General features: G+C 42.1%; 1 protein-coding gene across 1 annotated transcript in view; it reads right to left on the bottom strand.

Annotated features, from left to right (window-relative positions):
- Positions 1-10,674: 10,674 nt before the first annotated feature.
- The window catches only part of LOC147014300 (neurexophilin-1-like), a 10,927-nt gene continuing 6,601 nt past the window's right edge, over positions 10,675-15,000 (bottom strand). The window contains exon 2 of the mRNA XM_085852199.1: positions 10,675-12,179. Coding sequence (XP_085708325.1) covers positions 11,490-12,179 — 690 coding nt within the window. The 3' untranslated portion in view covers positions 10,675-11,489. The remainder of the gene's footprint in view (positions 12,180-15,000) is intronic.

The following is a 15,000-nucleotide window of genomic DNA, read 5'->3' as shown; positions in this document are numbered from 1 at the left end:
AAGGTCCTGAGTTCAAGCCCCGTTCGGCCACTGAATTAATACACCAGGGGGTTGACTCAGCCTGTCATCCTTCCGAGGTCGACGAAGTGAGTACCAGTGTACTGGGCCGGTGTATACCCGGTTAAAATAGGTGTACCATATCCCTGTGTCGTAAGAGGCGACCAGGGTTGCGTCAGGAAGGGCATCCAGCGTAAAACATGTGCCAAATCACTATGCGGATCATACAGATGATCCGCTGTGGCGACCCCTAACGGGAGCAGCCGAAGGGAGAAGAAGAAGATATATATATATATATATATATATATATATATATATATATATATATATATATATATATATATATATATATATATATATATATTGTTGCGGTTCTGCAAAACCGCATGCCTCTAAGCCCTCAGGCAATGGCACCCAACATACAGTGATCCCCAGGCAGTTATTTAATTAGTCTTTATGTAGTTAGTCCTCCCCTCATATCTAGTGGGTTAACGGGACGAATAGCGTTGCGTGGGTCTTTCAGTTAGGTCAAATAACAATCTCTAATTCATATTCTGATTCCTACTCCAACCCTTTTCTTTTATCCATGGTATAAATAAAGCAAGCAACCACACACGCCGTTCAATGGGAAATTTATAATAAGCAGACCATGATGCCTCCCGTGGCTCGAATCCACCACACCACTCCACGACACACTATACCACCCGCGCATCGCGTGCCATTATTTCGTTCAAATCTGTGCGCCAATTCCCAACTGGTACCTCAACTTACTTCGCACCCAGCTCACCAAACCTCACCACTTTGACCATAAATGCCTCCAGCACAAGGGAAAATTATTCCTCCACCGCCTCGTACGTCTGTATCGCTACAATTCACCACTCTATTTTAAGGAGTACCACGTGACTCAGATTGTCCTCGGCACCGCCGCGCGATGCTTGACCACGCCACAGACGTTAATAGCTCGACTGCGTCTCACTGGGGACATCCAGGGTGAGCATTTGGAATTGATACAACCCTCATCCAGTCGCCAGACCATGGCAAGACCAGAGGCTACGAGGAGTGGTCGCGAGAAGGGCGATACGGGAGTTTGGTTTGGGGCCCGGGCAGGGCCGGATTTACCATGCGGGGGGCCGTGGGCACAATGATTGTGGGGGGCCCCCCAAATTTGGAGATTAATCAACAACTTAAATTATAACTGCTTTTTCATCAACAGCTGAACTTGTATCTATAGATTTGGCAGATACTGATCAGGAATGATTCGGCATATCTGTTCACAAATTACAATTAAATCTGACAATATGACAAGATGGACGGATTGTTATTGATATGGCTGGTGACTTATCTATGAGCTCATTCTAAAATCAAATCACAAAAATGCTGCTGCTGCAAGAGTAAGAGATAAGATAGAGATTGACTAATATAAGAAAATAACAAACGACGCACTGTCATTAATCATACTACGAACTTCGACTAAAAATCTTCTAACTTCTAAAAACCCTCTGGGCAAGAGAAATCCGAAATGGTGATTAATGGCCGACTTCCAGCGACCGCAAATATACGGCAGTGTCATCCACATCAATGAACATACACACGGTGCCTTAATCAATGGACAAGCTTCCTGCGCGACTTCGCAGCAGCGAACTCGGATATGATACTGTTCTGTGGACCGTGGAAGAAACGGCTTGAAAAAGCCAAAGCTTGAAAAGGACCCTCACAATGACGGACAATTTTGAAAAGATATCCTTACAAAGAGTTTACAATCTTCATTCACCGACAATAAAACTTTAGAAGCACATTTTCAAGGGATTTTCAAAATGTCATCGAAATTGTGGGGGGGGGGCCTAAATGTGGGGGGCCCGGGGCCATGGCCCCACCTGGCCACCCCTAAGTCCGGTAGTGGTCCTGGGTGTGCATTTTGGCTCATTAGGGGGCCTGTGGATGGCGAGGAAAGTCCGTTGCTATTCGACACGCAGATTGCACTCGGAGCATGTTCAGAGCTGGGGTGCCAGCTCAAGGAACATGCCCTGTGTTGAGTCAGGAGCTCCAACCTGCGCCAAAACGTGTGGGCAAATCAGATGGCTTCCAGTCCCAGAGCTTAGCTTGGGCTGCTGTGGCCCAATAGAGGAGCAGGATTCGGGCCACAGCATGTCGCTTTCCGGTCATCACCCCACCCTTCGCCCGGGGCTTAGAAAAGGGGGAGCATGGAGCCGTTAGCTCTCCTCTTCGCTGCCTCCTCTTCTCTGGCCTCTCACTTTGCTCCCTTTCTCACTATTGGTGTGCGATTGCCAGAACGTGCTTCTTCTTCTTCTTTGAGAGCTTAATCCGGGGCAACTGCCGAGACTCCCTGCCATGCTGTCAACGTTCCGCCACCCCCCCCCCATACAGCCAGACGGGCCAGTGCAGAGCGCACATTGCCGCATGCCCCGGCAAAGTAATTAAGCAGGAGATGACGCGCCATATCACTCGGTGGGAATGCTCAGGCGGTGTGTTCCACAGAGGTACATATTACACATACAGATATTTACACTGCTTGGTGAGGGATCTGTATCCTCACGCATCTATTCTCCTGTCTCTCTATCCACCCCTCTAACCGGTCCTCTTTGGACACACAAAGAGCATCATTACTGACTCGCAATCCCATTTTCCTCTGGCACGACACCGCACGTCCCACATTAAACTACACCACACCTCCCACTCCCACACCTTAGACACAACCAGTATTCCTCCCACCTACCTCTCCCTCAGGGTTCTGGGTTGCATTAGTCTGCCGACCGCACCAGGTATTGAGAGGTCGTTTATTCTCACCTTCTTTCTTTCTCTCTGGCTATCTGATCTTCCTCGGGTGTGTGTGTGTGTGTGTGTGTGTGTGTGTGTGTGTGTGTGTGTGTGTGTGTGTGTGTGTGTGTGTGTGTGTGTGTGTGTGTGTGTGTGTGTGTGTGTGAGCAAGAGAGAGGGCAAGAGAGAGAGGTGGCACCTGTCCTACCATAAATTAAGAGTAGAGAAGATATCATGGGATAACTCTGTTGTGTGTCTGCCTTTGTAAGATTGCTTCTCTTCTTCCACACTCCACGCATACCTTGCTATCCCCTGCTGAACATAAAATAAAACCCCATTCAATGTGCCACATACTTTTCCTTGCTTGATTGTAAATAAATGCTTTGTAGAAAAATGTTCCCAACTCGTTTTCGCATATTATTTCATTGGTCCAGCATGACTCGCACCCTCATTTAGCCAGGACGTTATTCCCCAACAATCTGTTTCCTCACTGGTACGTGTTTGGCAGTCCCGCTCGGCTGCATCTGATCTGGTGAGGTGATCCGGTTTGAGCAAGTGCGAACCGAGGGTATGTCCCACGGTAATTAGGTCATGTGACTTTTAGATAAACGGTATCCATTAGACGGAGGACCCAAAGTCACGTGGTCGAGTTATTGGTGTTCACCGGTCGATTAGCGACCCGTCACGTCACAAAGTTATTCGTGTGCGACGGCCTGTGATTCCAGGAGCCTCGTAGGAACCCAAGATAGTTCACCCCTCATGGTCGCCCACCACCCTGGGTCTGCAACTACATCTATATGTGTGTATATATATATATATATATATATATATATATATATATATATATATATATATATATATATATATATATATATATATATATATACAGACGTGTGTGTGTTTGTTGGGATTTGTACCTTTTTCTTAAAAGCTTTGTTTCTTCCCAACACACTTAACTCGCCTGCAGTTAATTAACTATATTCCGCTTGGGACATTGTGTGAGATAAGGAAGGTTTAACCTTGAGTGATTCAAGGGAGCATTGTGTATCAGAATCTGTGTGGAAAACCTCTGATCTTGCTTTTCTGTTTGATATATATTGCCAGGACATAAGCCAGTTGGTAATACAGCTGGCTCCTGGGATGAAAGAAGGAATTTTGCATTGTTATTTGCTGGAGATAAAATCGCGTATATATGAAGGAGTGATTCAACCATTCGAGTAGAGCACTCTCTGGGTTCCTCAAAAGCAAGAATTGTGGTGCCTGAGGTGTGTTTTCCATGCGCACGCATTGATATATAATATACAGTTTTCTCTCAAGTATATCGACATCTTCATGCCTTTGTAAAGGGTGATCGACGCCCCGACATGTATGTCTGGTGTTGGCTTCATGGTTCGGGTGACGTGCTTGGGGTCCTAGATTCCTGAGTTCAAATCCCGCTCAGCTGTTGAATTAATATCAGGTGGGGTTAACTCGGCCTGCCATACTTCCGAGGTTGGCAAAATGAGTGCCAGCTTGCTGGTATCCTGTGTCGGAGTGGCGACCCGTCCAGAATTGTGTCCACTAACCAAGGAGACTGCTTCGGCAGCACCAACGCTCTGCACAGAGTATGGTCTCAATGGATGGGTGTGTGTGTGTGTGTGTGTGTGTGTGTGTGTGTGTGTGTGTGTGTGTGTGTGTGTGTGTGTGTGTGTGTGTGTGTGTGTGTGTGTGTGTGTGTGTGTGTGTGTGTGTGTGCGTGTCCTCCATAACTCCAAAACCATGAAACCTAATATCCTGAAACTTTCCATCTATACTCAAAAAACTCTCAGGAAGTGCATGACTGAAAATTAGATGTTCGGGTTAATTAAACACCCCTTTTGAAGATAATTAACGGATGCATTTAATTATGTCCTTTATCTGGTGCATCTGCAATCACCGCTCTCTGTGGGGTCTTCAGGTACATCCTGGCTTACCTTGCTGGGATCTGAAGCCACCATGTTTTTTGGCCTGCTCAACCAGGACTTGACTTCGAACAGGCCGCAACAATTTCTTAACGATAACATTTTTTTCCACTTTCCTCACTGGTATTATCGAATGCTTGTTCATCATCACTACGATTTGCTGCATACGTTGCTTTTGTAAGTGCTGTAGTTTTCAAATCAGTTGCTTGGAGTGATTTCATGCATTATATGATGCAATTTTCCACGATCTACTCTCAAGGACTAATTAAAGTATATCATCGAAATATGATTTCGGCTTTGAGGATCGGATATCGTCCAGACGAAATAATTTCAAAATCTGGGGTGAAATCTGATAATTTAAAGAAATATCGAGTCTAAAAACTGAACCGATATACCGATTTACTTTAAGCAAGCAAGACTATGTTCCCTCCTTCTCCATATATACACAAGAAAATGTGAAATTTCCAAAGCATTGACTTTATCTTTTTCCACTGTTTGGAGAATTCTATTGAGTGAACAAAATATTTTGGAATGTGCCAAAATTAACGAGTTGCATTGAGCAATATGATTTAATGCATTCACTGTTTAATATCACACCCTGTCTCCCAGAGGGACTGGTTATCCATAATGTTTGCCAGATCTGTGTCTATATTTTCAGAGGTTTTGTGAGGTGCTCTACAGGAAGCAAAACAAATCTGGTGAAAAACGGATGTTTTATCATAAAGTTATAACGTTTGTGCAGACCACAAACTGATATACCATGTGACGCATGTACAGACAAGCAGGCAATGTGGTGCATTATCTGCAATGTTTATTTGACTGGTGACTTAACTTTGCTATGTCTCCAGGGTTGTTCTCCATTAAGCAGCAACTCTTTTGTGCATTGTCATTATTTGAACAAATTCATTTAATTTCTTTAACTGCTGCAGGCATGGTGAAGACCAGCTTCACAGTTACTTTCCATATATATATATATATATATATATATATATATATATATATATATATATATATATATATATATATATATATATATATATATATATATATATATATATATATATATATATATATATATATATATATATACATATATACATATATATATATATATATATATATATATATATATATATATATATATATACATACAGTAGACAAGGCGTAAGCCAGCAGCGTGTAACTCGTCACTTCGCTTAAGTCGGCAGTGTCAAAAAGTCCCGAATTTATCTCATGTTAAATCGACTTACAGACTTTGAATAAAGTCTGTAAGTCATCATCTCTAAGTCGTCACTTCGTCTAAGTCGTCAGATGTTGTCCGTTCCCGCATAATGCAAACTCAAGTAAATTACCACGCCGAACTCGTCACACGGAACTTCAACCTCGTAAGAAGCCCGATTTCATGGAATCGTGATGCGCGGGCTATTTATAACTGCGCTGCGTTCAGCTCAGTCAGCACGCCGTCCCACATGCATCTGAAGAGGTAGACAGGCTGAGCAATGCAGTTTCTGGCGAAGGAGTAAAGGATCGATCGAGCTTAGTGTTGAAGTCAGATCATGGTTTTATATTGGCTTGTTTTGTACATCACCACACTCACTTTCACATAGGTATTGAGTGGTAGTCATCACCATGACTGTGTGTTATGTACTTTGTCAATGGTATATGAGTTTTTCATTCAACATCAATGAAAACTCATTCTACATTCATTTCAATGAATGAATTCTAACAACCATTCATTCCACATTTGTCGATGGTCATATACCATCACCGATGGTATACGAGTTGTCTTACAGTTGTTCATTATCTTTACTTTTGATAAAGTGATTCATGAATTCCATCTTTGCTTGATCACTTTCCAACTCACCAATGAACCCCCACCTATGCCCCGAGGATTGTGTTTCCCTTTTGGTACAATAGCCAGCTTAGAGATTGTTGCGCCCTCTCACACATACGTGTCCAGGCCACGCACGACTTCATCCTTTACCCCACAGTCATCATGAATGTTCGCATACGCGCAAGTCGTCACATGTCTAAGTCGTCACTTTTTTCTCGGTCCCGATGGTGACGACTTACGCCAAGTTTACTGTATATGAGGCACCGTGAGGATGACTGATGTAAGGGCCACATCAGCCATTTTGGAGTTACGTAATGCCATATCGCACTATTTTAACCCTTCCCCTATCATCCGAGCCTATCATCATCATATCATTAAAAAATGTCGCTTACATCACTCCTCGCCGGGCCTTATGTATGTGTGTGTATATATATATATATATATATATATATATATATATATATATATATATATATATATATATATATATGTACTATACCCAATTTTAAAACACATCTGTGCCCCAAGTGTGCCTCTCTGACCGGGTCTTCAATCAAAGTCCTCAACATCATCCCGTTTTGACCCTTCAACCTCGATATGGTTAGCTAAGATGGGCCAGCAGGGGCACATATGCCTCCAAATGCAGAAAGTACATCTGGATGTATATGTATCCTACCCCGAGTCAGCAAGAACACAAACTACAACAACAAAACAACAGCTTCCACTCCCAGAATCCACAGCACCGAAAATATATATATATATATATATATATATATATATATATATATATATATATATATATATATATATATATATATATATATATATATATATATATACATATATATATATATATATACATATATATATATATATACATATACATATACATATACATATATACCTTTTTTACATATATACCTTTTTTACATATATACATATATATATATATATATATATATATATATATATATATATATATATATATATATATATATAACTGTACTAGAAATCGAAGCGTCAACATCACCGTCATGCCGAAGAAAAAAAAAACATGGAGTCTGGAACACTGACGGGTTCCTCCTGTGTGAACCCCATTTTTATATCCCAATTCCCCTAAACGCTGCCAATACACCATTATATGGTAGCTGTAAGTTAGAAACACGTTCAGTAAGTTCTGTGGTCATCCGGAAGACGTCAAATACGTCTACATACGTCAATATGCGTTGTAGATACGTTACTCATAGGTTCAAAGCACGTTACTCATATGTTAGAAATAAGTTTCGGGTCTGCTAAACATTACCTCGACGTGTTTCGACTTATGAGTAACTTACAAGTAACATGTGTCGATGTGTCAACGATCGCATAACGTGCCTACAACTTATGGCCAGTGTATGTGGAACGTGTGAGTCATACGCTGGCATACATCTAAAAATTTTGAGCATGCTTAAAATTTGTCGACGAGCTCGGTGTACTACGACGTATGCCAGCGTGCTTCAGCGTGCTCTTAACGTATACAAAACTTACCCATAACGTATTCGACGTGTGCCAGCATTTTAGACAAATTTCGCATAAGTCGGCATATGCTGGCTAAATCGTCAAGGTGTGACAGGGCCTTTAAATCGTTGATCGGCAGCCTATTAATACGCTACGCCACGTGATCGTCGGCGATACGCTGCCGCGCGATGCATAAGTTAGACTCTCGTTGGGCATACGTTGTGAACACCGACAACACGCTCAGGATTCGTTGGTATAAGTTATCTATAATTATCGAAACGTTCAGTGTACGTTACTAATACGTTATGCATACATCCAACTCGTTATGAATATGCCCAAAACTGGAAAAAAAACCATTAATAGTTCAGCGTACGCCAGCGTTTTACATACATTTTGATACGTTGCCATACGCTGGCTAAAACCTCAAGGTGTGACAGGGTCCTTACCACTGGCTTCTGCTAGTTTTCAATTAAAGACCACACACCCTTTGACCTTTGATCTATTGAGCCCAAAATTTAATCGGTTCATCGTTGTATTGCTGTGTCTTCTTGTGCTATGTTTGGTTGAAATCCTTTCAGAGGTTCATAATTTATCGTGGTGATAAAGATTTTCAATTATAGGGAACATGACCTCACATCTTTGACCTTTTGAATCCAAAATCGAATCAGTTCATCTTTGTATTGCAGTCTATACTTGTGCTCAGTTTGATTGAAATTCCTTCCATGGTTCACAAGTTATTGTGGTAATAAAAAGAACGATAATGGCTGGACAGACATAACGCCTCCGGCCTTCGGCTGCTGAGGCATGAAAAGTAAAGGCAGAAAAATGTTCTTTTTCTAAGTCTATCAAATGGTGTGGCAATGTAGCAAGCTGTGGCATTGGAAAACACGGAATAGACAGAGTAAAACATTCTTCCCAATTACTTCTCAATGTTGAAATAAATGTGACAAAGGTTTAATAATTTGCTCAATTGACATCAATTATAATACAACCAACCTCTGTCCAGTCGATTTCCCAATGAATCACGCATGCCGAGTATGACGGGGAAAATGACTAGGCTGAAACACCACTGTTGTTGCCCCAGTCCCAATCAAATTTGGCTCGAGATATTGGGGATTCGGTTGGTAAGGACTGTGCGTGATTTACCTCCCCTGTAGTCGTTCATATGTAATTTGCCAACAAAGCAAAACCAAAGGCCCGGGTCCCTAAGAAAGCGAATTAGTGTTTTTTGTTTTTTTTTTAAAGAAGATGTTTTGTAAGTAATATCTTCTTCTGGAATCATTGATGAGACCATATATTTATCCGGTATGCATGCGGGTAAACAACGAAAATTGAGTGAGGGAGGGTGATAGGAGAGAGAAAGACAGGGTGGGAAGTGTGATAGGAGTTTGAAAACAAGGGAAGAAAGGTTGCCGGGAAATATGAGAAAGGGGAGGAAGGCGATGCAGCAACAATTCCACGATGATGGTGTATCTAATAAATCGTTCGCCTCATTTTGCTTTTGTTGCTCGACTTAAGTATGATTGGCATATGGAAACAGAGGAAAAGAGTTGGGGACTGGGAAAGGATGTAAGATTTGATGAAAGCTATTGCAGAACTGGGCTGGCAGGATGGCCTATAGGTAGCACCCTTACCTCTAATTTGTCACAAAAAGATCAGGACATGTGCCCTGTCTGACAGTTTACAGCTTGGTCGGGTATGAATCCCGACCAAGCTGTAAACTGTCATCCCGGTGTTTCACAAGCAGGGTGATTCGTCATTGTGTGTGCGCCGTCCCTCAGATGGACGTTTAACTGGACATCCTGTCTGCCGGCATTAGTCATTGGACGTTAAAGATCCCACGGTGTCCTTCACGAAGAGTACAATAGATGAGCTACTGCCGACACCATGAACAAATTACAAATTCCTACCCGAACTGAGAAAGCAATGCCAAACCACTCGATGTAATCCTTGCCAAAAGCTGCTTACATCAGAATGTGGGTACTAAAGGAAAAACAGAATGAGACGAGAGAGATTATACATATATTACATATGCAGGTCATTTACATTATGAGATGTCAGGTTTCCTATTACTTGACTGAAAAGGACATGGCAATGAGCAGATGAGCACCCTATATGGGATTTGAACCGACAGTATATATGGTACTTTATCATGATCATACATGAGGATATCCTCAGATGTTAACGTCAGACAGTCACATCAGTCTCCAGGCAATAAGCAAGGAGTGTGAACATGTGCCTAAAAACTGCAGTGTTGAGTGTTATTGGAATGGCCAATCGAAGGTTGTAAAGTTGTGTTGTTGTAAGTGAGAGGCAAGTTGTCTCTGAGAATCGAGCCATGCCATGTTTCCATATGGCCAGAGCTGGACCGGCCCGAGTTGCCTTCCTCTTATTTGGAGGTTCGCGTAAATTCAGAAGATCCCACATCTGAAGTATAATGGTATGCAAGTTGTGGGTAGATTAGCCCTTTGGGCATCAGAAATTTTGGGCTTTTACATTAAAATCAGAGTTTTCAAGTGATGTTCATCTTGAATCGCATTTTGTACGTAACCTGGAAGTGGTTAGATGCCATTTTTTGCAGGAACCTCAAAGCAAGACAGCAAAAAGGAGCCACAACAGTGTGTATGCAAATCACAATCATGTATAATTTAATTTTTGTGAAACATATCGATTTACTATGTACATTAAATCAATAAAAACACCCAGCTACGTCCACTCTCGCCGTATCTTGAAAACATAAATGACATCGCTGACAAATTGCAATAATACCAATATAAAATATAGGTCTACATATACGGCGGTACAGATAATGTTAACCATCATGGAATAGTCCCACTGTTTATATCTGAGTAATGATTGAGAGAGACATTGAAAGACAGACAGATGTCAGGGTTACATTCCTGATACAAACTGTGTCATTGACATGGAACGGGGATTAGATGATGGCAAAATCGAACATATTGAGATGACGGTGAAAGAGGCAAGAAAGTTTCCGTGAGACATGTCGTGTACGCCTTATGATGTGTGACAAGGAAAATTAGACACAGGGAAAGGCAATTTAGCCCACAATGCTTACGTCACATTTGTAAATCATACTGCACAACGCATGAGGTCATGTTCCAAACACACAACTCTCAGCTGCTGAATCGTATAGGTCCTTACCACAAAGCAGTTCCTGGTAAACCAAGCTTTGAATCCTACAACAACACAGACAGACCTTTTGAGGAGTATATTGATGGACAAAGCATCAACTGTTAAGTCTCCAGTAACAACTGTCAGCAGCAATTCCATTCAAACACAGAATGGGAAGCAGTCAAGTAATGGTCTTTGAAGGTCATGTGGCAAATGGGTTGTCTAAGTTTCCTCGGGAAACCCTTATAGAGGGAGAAAGTACGTAGAGGCGTGAAACCACGCTTTGGCACCATTTTCATCGAATATGTTGTCACCTATCCAGATGGGTAGTAGGGCGTATTGCTGTGGTAGTTGTAGTCCGGGCAGACCTTCTGCACAAGGCGATAGTCGGTGCTGTAGAAGGCGATGTAGATGCAGATAACGTTGAAGGGCTTGGAGCAGACCCATGACACGTGGCTCTGGGTCTGTTCTTGATAGCAGTTCTTGGTCGGATCGAAGCTGCAAAGTGCGGTCTTCTTAGCCCTGTCAATCTTTTCGTACTCCACTCGGCAGTTAAAGGTTTTGGATTCTTTGGGGTTGATTACAGCCTGGTTTGGTGGCTCAAACTCCAAAACCTTGGTCGGGGGAACTAAACTAACTGAGACATTACCTTGGCCCGTTGAGTTGTGCCGGAAGTAAACGCTGAATGTCCCGTTGCCATGATCCACAATCTTTCCCGTGATTAGCAAATTTAGCTTCACTGTCTTTATATTTGAATTGAAATCACCCCAACCGAACATCTTCTTGAATTTCCCCGTTTTCACGATAGGTTTTCGTTTGGTCCTGATACGTGGCCCATGATTCTTCCCAGGCAGGGTCTCCAACCACTGCCAGAGCTCTCGACGGAGCTGCGGAGAAAACGCCTGAACCTCCCGAAAAGCCGAGGTGCTTTTGGGTGCGGCTGTAGCCATCGGGGCAACCCGCAGAGGCTTCGGAACATCATCGGTCAACCGCGAGGCTTGCACCTGCGAGAGAAGACGCGTGCATGTGGATCAGGGTAAATGCAAGTAAGCCTACACATATACAGTACATACAGATACTTTCGCTGCTACACTTACATACCAGGTTGCACCACAATTGGTTAGATGCTCCAGAGACACCACGGCCTTGTTTACATTACAATGTCTATTAGTATACACTGTAGGCTATATAATGTGGCTCATTGCATTTCGCACACACCAGTTCCAAAGTACGGTCTGTGGGTCTACCTAGCAAAGGAAACGCAGGTAGCTCCAGTCACATTGGGTCTTTTTCTTTTCTAATCTTCGGTTGACCTCTTTCATGAAAAAAAGAAAATCAGATTGATATTGTTCCTTAATCCGGACAAAATTTGTATTAAGGTCGTCTTGCTGTGACGTCTGATAAAATTATCTTCTTGCTGTGACACTTCTCAATGAAACTCTAAATCCAAATGGTGCGCAACATGATTGATGTTGAAAGACATAACGAATTATGGATGAAATATGTGGCCACGGTGTTGTTTAAATAGACCTGATTTAATTTCCGAAAGAAGTGCTGTCTGCGGGTCCAGCTAGCATGGTCGAACAAAGCTTAACCATCACATAAGCTATCAATGTTGTCACGCATTATAGTGATGAGCATTGTAGTTGGGTGCAACACCAACAAAAGCATCAGCCTCTGCACGAGCAGGTGGCATACGTTTATCACAGAACACTACACAATCATATTTGTTCATACAGAATATAGAAAGGCCATTCGGTTGTCCGAGTTGCACACGATTGCACCGATCTGTGATACTGGACCCTGCTGGGTGACAGATGGTTGGACACAGAGTTGGGTGGACATGCCTGATGCCCCAAACACGTATCTGTGAATGTGATGTCACGTTAAATATGCCCTCACCATGAAGAATGTGTGGAACCGACAGGAGGGTGCAGTGGTAGTGCACTCACCTTTGAGCTGCCTCCTCTGGGTTTGATTCCTGACGCAACTATTGGTGTGTCACAGACTTGGCGTTGCATTGCAAAGTTGGACGTACAGCTGGGTATCTGCTAATACTAGCTGGTGCGTTAAAGATCCCATTGTGTCTTTAATGAAGAGTATGTGAGTTATTGCCGGAACCCTGAACAAATTACCAATTTTTGCACCTTCAATGAATCATCGAGCCTAACCAGGCAGGTCATTAAAGACTTGGGTTTTTTTTAATGTTGTTCTTATTAACAATAGGAGTAATATCATCCCATGCGAGTTCCATCAAACATGGACCGCATAAAAATCGCTGTACATTCTGGAGGTGAGTCTCGCATTCAGTTCATTTCACTGCTGTTGTCTTTGAAATGAATCCGACGAGTTACCCATGAAGACAGACCACGGTATCAGAGAAGACCAAACGACTTGCAGGCCCCAGTTTCAGACAGCAATTTGTCCAAGTCCAAGCTATAAAGTGTGAGATCTTGAGTGAATAGGTGTGAGATGCGCACAATGAACAGAATTTGATAACTATAAACAATAATTATATTTCATGTTCAAAATTTCTCTGCTATTACATTATGAATGATAGTAATCGGTATTATTTTTTTATTATTATTAATGGTTCATTGTTGACTTGGTCATATACAATGATTACAGTCATTATTTTTTTATTTCCGTTACATACTGTCACGCCTGGATAGATAATTATTTGTGATTTAACATTATTGTAACAACCACGAGAAACTGTGCACAAAGAGCTTGACATCATGAACAAGCACTTCACAAAACCAACCCGGATCTAAAATTATATCACATAGTGCCGCACGCACGCACTGTGCTGTGCATCATTATACAAATAAGGTTTGCTTCAACCAACTTCTGTGTCAAACCCAAAGATTGGTCCCATAAGGCAGTGCAGAACAAGATAGTGTAGTTTTTAATACATAAAGTCTGTGTACATTTTATTTGGACTGCGTGCATGCGTACGTGCGTATGTGGGTGTGCAGATATATATCACAAGATCCAATCACATCTCTTACCCATGATTGGAAGGAATACCCAGTCAGCTCTCACCAAATACGAAATATATATTTTTTTGAAGAAGAAGAAGAAGAAAAACATTTCCAATCAAAAATAAAACCACATTTACTCTGCTTATTTGAGCAATAGGCAAGAGCTGAACTGGCCTCAGGTGATGTTTCACCCACTTCACAGCAGGCTTCCTCAGGCCCATAGACCCTTCATTTTTGGTTGGAAGCACCTTTCTTCTTTTAAAACACAAAATCCCAACCGTCCCAATCTCATACTGTACTGTATACGTGTGTGTGTGTGTGTGTGTGTGTGTGTGTGTGTGTGTGTGTGTGTGTGTGTGTGTGTGTGTGTGTGTATGTATGCATATATATATATATATATATATATATATATATATATATATATATATATATATATAATCATCAGACGCACCTCCAGACCGGACTGTTATGGTGAGCATCGCCTGGATTATGTTTCACACAGGAAAACCGCATAATCCACAAAGAACAACCATCCATCTGCCACCCAGCCAACTGTTCCCGCTAATGCAAACCATTCAACCAGAAGGCACTTGATGTGATCGGCGGGACATTTGCCCCTTGTGGAGTTGTGACGAGCACTCCTCGATCTCCACTGGATATATTCCTACACTAAGCGTCACCTCCAACCCAGAGGCCTCGGTCCAGCGACTGTGTCAAACCGACAAAGATTACATGGTCATATATATACATATATATATATATATATATATATATATATATATATATATGATGGCTTATAGGCAGACACCCTCCCCTCTAAGCTGTTTATCCTGGGCTCAAA

The sequence above is a fragment of the Eptatretus burgeri genome, chromosome 13 (genome assembly GCF_056783735.1).
Source record: "Eptatretus burgeri isolate ZD-2024b chromosome 13, Ebu_testis_v1, whole genome shotgun sequence".
In the NCBI taxonomy this organism is placed as follows: Eukaryota; Metazoa; Chordata; class Myxini; order Myxiniformes; family Myxinidae; genus Eptatretus; species Eptatretus burgeri.
The sequence above is the reverse complement of the archived record's forward strand: the minus strand, read 5'-3'. Positions and strand labels throughout refer to the sequence as shown.